This window comes from Gavialis gangeticus, unplaced genomic scaffold (genome assembly GCF_001723915.1).
Source record: "Gavialis gangeticus isolate Ggan-Ray unplaced genomic scaffold, GavGan_comp1, whole genome shotgun sequence".
NCBI classification, from domain to species: domain Eukaryota; kingdom Metazoa; phylum Chordata; order Crocodylia; family Gavialidae; genus Gavialis; species Gavialis gangeticus.
Window position 1 is genome coordinate 157,723,324 of NW_017729032.1, and position 6,156 is coordinate 157,729,479.

The 6,156-nt window shown below is 44.1% G+C and overlaps 1 protein-coding gene across 2 annotated transcripts in view; it reads left to right on the forward strand.

The window, feature by feature from the left end:
- Window positions 1-6,156, forward strand: part of NIPA2 (non imprinted in Prader-Willi/Angelman syndrome 2) — a 34,806-nt gene extending 28,650 nt beyond the window's left edge. For both annotated transcript variants that reach the window (XM_019524181.1, XM_019524183.1), the window contains 4 exons: window positions 499-555; window positions 1,249-1,339; window positions 3,451-3,611; window positions 5,141-6,156. In XM_019524181.1, the coding sequence (XP_019379726.1) occupies window positions 499-555; window positions 1,249-1,339; window positions 3,451-3,611; window positions 5,141-5,778 (947 nt within the window). In that variant the 3' untranslated portion in view covers window positions 5,779-6,156. The remainder of the gene's footprint in view (window positions 1-498; window positions 556-1,248; window positions 1,340-3,450; window positions 3,612-5,140) is intronic.

Consider the following 6,156-nt stretch of genomic DNA (forward strand, 5'->3'; position numbering starts at 1 on the left):
CGGGGGGGGGGGGGGGGGGGCAGTGGTCAGACCACACCTGCATTTGCACTGCCTGAGTGAGCTCTGCTGCACACGCTAGTGACTATGTTGAAAGAGCTGCAGTGAAGAATACATATCAGTTAATTAAACCTATATGTATGTCATAGACCTTTAATTTGACTTTTTACATGTGATATCATTTACTCAAGGATGACAAATCATCACGTTATCTGCAGGTGTATTTTTACTGGAAAAGAAAATTATGCAAGTGGATCATCTTTTAAAAGAGATTACTTGGAACTATCTGGACTTCTTAAGATGCTGGAAATACTTTGACTTTGGTCCCTGGCCTCTGACCATGTGCCATATTGTGCAAGTACAATTACAAAGATAGATAGCCATCCAGTACTTAACACATTGGCATGAAACTACACTTTTTAAATAAAGCTGTCTCTTATCAATAAAAGTGATCAGTGCTTGCTCTTTTTGTTGTTAATTATTCTTCTTTTCTGATCCTAGGTCAAGGTGGCCATGCCTACCTTAAAGAGTGGCTGTGGTGGGCTGGACTTCTCTCTAGTAAGTACCAGACACTCCTAACCAACATTAAAGTTTTTAGTTTTAAAAAAAGTAAAATATAAATTTATCTAAAGCTAGTTATGAAGTATAGCTGTGTTCCCAAAGATAAAAATTAATAATTTAATCATAAAGTTTGTTTCTTCATATTAAAATACATGAATAGATTCCCTTGGGTGTGACTTCCTTGATTTCAGTAGAATTTTTCTTTTATCAGCTGAGAATTTGGCACCTTTCTGATTTTTGCCTCTGCAAAGGAATGTCTAAAATAAAAAGCTATTCATCTAAAAATAATTACTAAACAACTTGAAACCATTTTTCTCTCTGGCTTGTTAAACTTCTGTGTGTCACCTAAATTTAGACTTGAACTGTGTGGCTGTGCCTAATTTTACATGCATTGATCTTTTTACTACTTCCTAGAAGACCATGGTTGCCAATCTTCTTTGCAAGAGTCAAAAGACCTGAATTTGGGTGTAGAAATACAAAATATTTAAAAATAAATACAGGTTCTTTTTTATTATATAGAATACTTAGCTGTGTTTTCAAGTCTGTGTATATATAACTTCCACACCAGGAAATTGCTATTATATTTGTCCTCTGGTCTGCATGTTACTGTCCATTTCTGTCTGTGAGAACACCTGTTTAGTTTCAGAGGTTTCTCTTATTTTAACCATGCTTGACTCTTTCTTTCTGCAGTGGGAGCTGGCGAAGTAGCTAACTTTGCAGCTTATGCATTTGCACCAGCTACATTAGTGACTCCATTAGGAGCTCTTAGTGTTCTCGTAAGGTAAGAACTACAATTGTTTAGAAGAAAAAACAAAATTTCAGATATAGTTAATAATAAAGTACGTTTAGAAATTTAAGTGAGCTGTCCAGCCTATCGCACTCTTAACCTGAGTGAGTTTTAGCAGTTGTGAAAATTGGAGGAATATCCCTGCCTTAGAGTTTCTGCCTACATCATGTCTGAGCTAACAGAGCTCTAGCAGTATGTCTTGCCTTGACTTACAGCATCCTGCCAATTTTCAGTCTCCCTTTTTTTTTTTTAGGGTAGAAGACCAACATTATGGTCTTAACTTTCAGGAGATTAAAGGGGTCTTGTACTACTGTACTGCTTCTATAGCCCTGTGGGAGGGGCAGGTATTCTCTAGAGCCTATAGCCCTGTGTGTAGGTGGGGATGGCATTCTCTAGAGCAGGGATCAGCAACCCCTGCCGCTCACGCAGAGCACGGCACACAAGGCCATTGTCTTTGGCATGCGTTGGGGCTGGGACCCAGCAGCTGTTTGAAGCCTCCTGGCTCTGGGTAGCTGCTGCCAGCTGGGAGCTTGGGCTGCTTTCAGCAGGTGCTGGGAGGCTGCAAGCCCTGTTGCAAGCAGCCTGGGCACTCTGGCTGGAAGCAGCTATGCAGAGCCTGGGCCAGCTGCAGCCAGGAGCCTGCAAACAGCTGTTGCCTCCCTGCCCCAGACCAGGCTCTGGGGAGGCAGCAGGTGCCAGCAATGCTCCCTGCTGTGCTGCCCTCACTGCCGCTTTTGCAGAGCAGCATGTGGAACCCAGTGCAGCAGGGCACAGTGTGGGGTGTGGAAAGCTGCTTGCCACTCTGAGCTCTCCGCTGTCCTGGCCACACTTCCCCTGCTGGCAGAAGAAGCAGCAAGGGGCACAACCCTGCATGCTGCCCACACTGCTCCCGTGCACACAGGGCAAGTGTGACCCGGGCAGCATGGAGCTTGCAGCAGCAGGCAGCTTCCCTGTGCGGACCCTCTGTGCACTGCCACTCTGGGTCGCACATGCTGTGCTCCCAGCCTTGCTGCCCTCCCCTAGGCCCTCTAGAGTGCAGCATGTGTGACCAGGAGCAGCAGTGCCCAGAGGGGCTGCAAAGGGAAGCTCCCCGCTGCCTGGGTCACACTTCCCGTGTGTCTGTGCTGCTCGCTGCTGCCCCCACCTGCAGGGGAAGTGTGGCCAGGGCAGTGGGGAGCTCGGAGTGGCAGGCAGCTTTCTGCGCCCCCTGCTGTGCCCTGTGTTCCACATGCTGCTCTGCAGAAGCGACAGTGAGAGCAGCACAGCGGGGAGTATTGCTGGCACCTACTGCCTCCTTGGAGCCCAGGGCTGGGTCTGGGGTAGGGAGGCAGCTGGGGCCAGGTGGGGAAGCAGCAGCTGTTTGCAGCCTCCTGGCTGCAGCTGACCCAGGCTCTGGGTAGCTGCTAATAGCCACGGAGCCTGGACTGGGAGACTGGGGAGCAGGGGCTTTGGGTGAGGGGCAAGGGGCATAAGCAGGGCATCCTGCCATTTACCCCCTGCCCTCATTTTGTTTTTCTGGTATATCAGCGCTCCGGCACCTTCCAAGGTAGGAATTGTTGGGGTTTTTGGCACTCCGGCCAAAAAACGTTGTCTACCCCTGCTCCTGAGAAGTGTGAAGATCATTTAGCACAGTGATTCTGAGGAGGCAGTGTGCAACTTTAAAGTAGCCCTTTGGCCTCCAGATGTTTACTAGTGGTCCAGTGTATAGCAGACATGGTTGTATGGATGACTGATTGCAGTTACTTTGAGCTTGTTTTACTAGTAGGTTTAGTTTGTGTGTATTAGTAATGTTGCAGATAGAGAGAGGCTGCATGTTACTGGGTACTGACAGATACGAGAGCTATAGACCTTTTATCTGCATAGTGAGACGGGGCATGTTTTGTCAGTTTTTTTCCCCCTTGTTGACAAACTTGGGAGAGCAGATCTTACCTCCACACAGCTTTCTAAGCACAAAGAAAGTCAGCTCTTCTTACTTAAAAAAGCATACTTAAACATTGAAGAAACTAATGTGCGATACTTTTTTTTTGTGGTTAGCTACAAACTTGTGCAAATAAATGGAATATTGTTTGATTCCTAATCTGTCAGTGTGTATGTGTTTCTTTCAGTGCCATTCTTTCATCTTACTTTTTAAATGAAAAACTTAATCTCCATGGAAAGATTGGGTGTTTGCTAAGTATACTGGGATCAACTGTGATGGTGATTCATGCTCCGCAAGAAGAGGAGGTAGAAACTTTACAGGAAATGTCCCAAAAACTTGGTGATCCAGGTGAGAGACTGTCAAGTTCAGCTATAACCAACTAATGCTTAAGCTGCTCATTCATTTATAACTGCAACTGTTGCAGATTTCTAGCACAAGAAAGCACCTCTTCTTCTGTAAGTCTATGAATTGTCAGGGGGTTGAGTTCTGTGACTTCCCCTACCTGCAGCTTGCTAGGCGTGTTTTCTTTGTGTTGCCCAAATAGGTGACCGACTACCTACAGAGGTCTTGCATGCATTTTGTCTGGTGACTAGCAGTTAGCCATTTCCCTTTTTCTAACCTATTTTACAAAGTCAAATTAACTGAAGAGGTGTGTGACTGGAAGTGTTAACCTTTTTATTGAGTCATGATACATGAAAATGTATGCTCTGGAGTACACTTTTGATTACATTGTTGGCTATAATAGTAGTGAGAGACTTGTCTTTCCAACTGTGCATAAAGCTTTTTACAAAGAAGGTAGAAGTCTCCTTTTTACAGATGTGGAAGCTGAGGCACAGAATTGATGAATTAGGTTGGGGGTCATTCAGCAAAGTGACTTATTGGCTTGTCTGAGAGGGTTGCTTTCAGGGGTAGCACCTCAGTAGAAACAAAAAGCTAGGCAGTGTACAGGTAAACCTGAATCCTCTGGCCTGGCAGTCTAACACTGTATCTATTTCAGGTGCTGGTTTGGTGGGAAGGAAGAGGTGATGGAGCTTGCCTGCCTAGAATATCGCATTGTAGCTTTTATTTTTGCCAGCTCCATTGCTGTTATCATTAAGGCTGCAAATAGACACCGACTGTGCTGCCATAAAGAGTTTATGGCAGCACAAAACCTAAGTGAACAGACATGTTAGCCCTTTACCATGACAACCTTTTTGCAGCTGACATTTTTTCACCTATGACAGAAAAACGTAGGCAGCAATGGGCAGGAGCTCCTGAGGCTTCAGGTGCCTGATCCTGCAAGACAAGGGCCCTGGGTGCTTTACCTGACATGGGACTCCTGTCTTCAAGCAGAGTTTCCCTGTTTGCAGATGCATGCCCCAAGTTCAAGCAGGGGAGTGTGGTGTGTGCTGGGGGAGTCCCTTGCAGAGGAATTCCCAGAGTATGCCTTTGCAAGCATGGAAGCAGGAAATACCCAGAGGAATGTTCCCCTCCCTAAGCTTGCAGATGCAAGCCTGGACCCTGGGGCAGCAGCTACAAGTGGTGGGCCATTTTCCTGTGTGATTGATCAGGCCCCCAAATCCCTGGGAGCAGCTGGGGTGTGACCCTGTGGGACAACAACCCCAGCAGGAAGTGTTGTCTATTCCCAGCCTTAGACTTGCTTCAGCCTGTCTCTTTGGAGGAATGTTAGGGGAAAAAAACCCAAACAACCAAGACATAAGTTGAAGGTGTAATGTTGTAGTGACAGAGTTTGCTAGACCTTGACTCTCCCTTTTACCTCCATTAAAATGTGCTCTATTTCTTGGTACCTACAAAATGATCTTCATAGTATATGAAAGCAAATGACACTTTTTTTTTTTTCTCTTTTTTTCCCTGCTGTTCCTCCCTTCCCCCTGCAGGTTTTGTGGTCTTTGCAACACTTGTCATCATTGTGTCCCTAATATTGATATTTGTGGTAGGACCTCGCCATGGACAGACCAACATTCTTGTGTACATAACAATCTGCTCTGTAATTGGAGCATTGTCTGTCTCCTGTGTAAAAGGCTTGGGCATTGCCATCAAGGAACTTTTTGCAGGAAAGCCAGTGCTGAAACATCCCTTGTCCTGGATTCTGCTGCTAGGCCTCATAGTCTGTGTGAGCACACAGATCAACTATTTAAACAGGGCTCTGGATATATTCAACACTTCCATAGTGACTCCAATATATTATGTATTCTTTACAACATCTGTTCTAACTTGCTCTGCTATCCTTTTTAAGGAGTGGCAACATATGGCTGCTGATGACATTATTGGCACTTTCAGTGGCTTCCTCACTATAATTGTGGGGATTTTTTTATTGCATGCCTTTAAAGATGTCAGTTTTACTCTAGCAAATCTGCCTGTCTCCTTACGGAAAGATGAGAGAGCAGTTAATGGCACTTTGCCAAACACTTATGAACGCTTTAATCATGATGAAGAAAGCTCAACCTGTGTAAGTGAAATACAATCCAGTGAAAATGTGTCTTCCAGGAGAAATGGAAATGTATCAGCATTCTGAGAATAGGTAAATGTTAATTAAGAAAAGAAATTCTGTAACTGTTCTTTTTTCCTTTCCTTTTCTTTACCTGTGAAATGTCTGAGTTTAAGAGCTTGTCTGGAAACAAGGTGTACTTTTTAACAGTATATATATATAGACAATCATTTAATTTTTAGGTTTAGTTAGTTTGGACCAAGAGTGGTGGAATTTCTTTTTGCCTTATTTTTATTTTACATATATTAAAAGGACCTCAGTCTCTTGTTCTTTGTTGCTTTTAACTTATCGGTGTGAACTTGTAAATATTTTTCATTTGAATTTTCCATTTTAAAGACTTATTGCACTAATGATTATTTTAACTATATCAAAAATAAATTGCTTTATTTCTGCATTGGTGGTAAA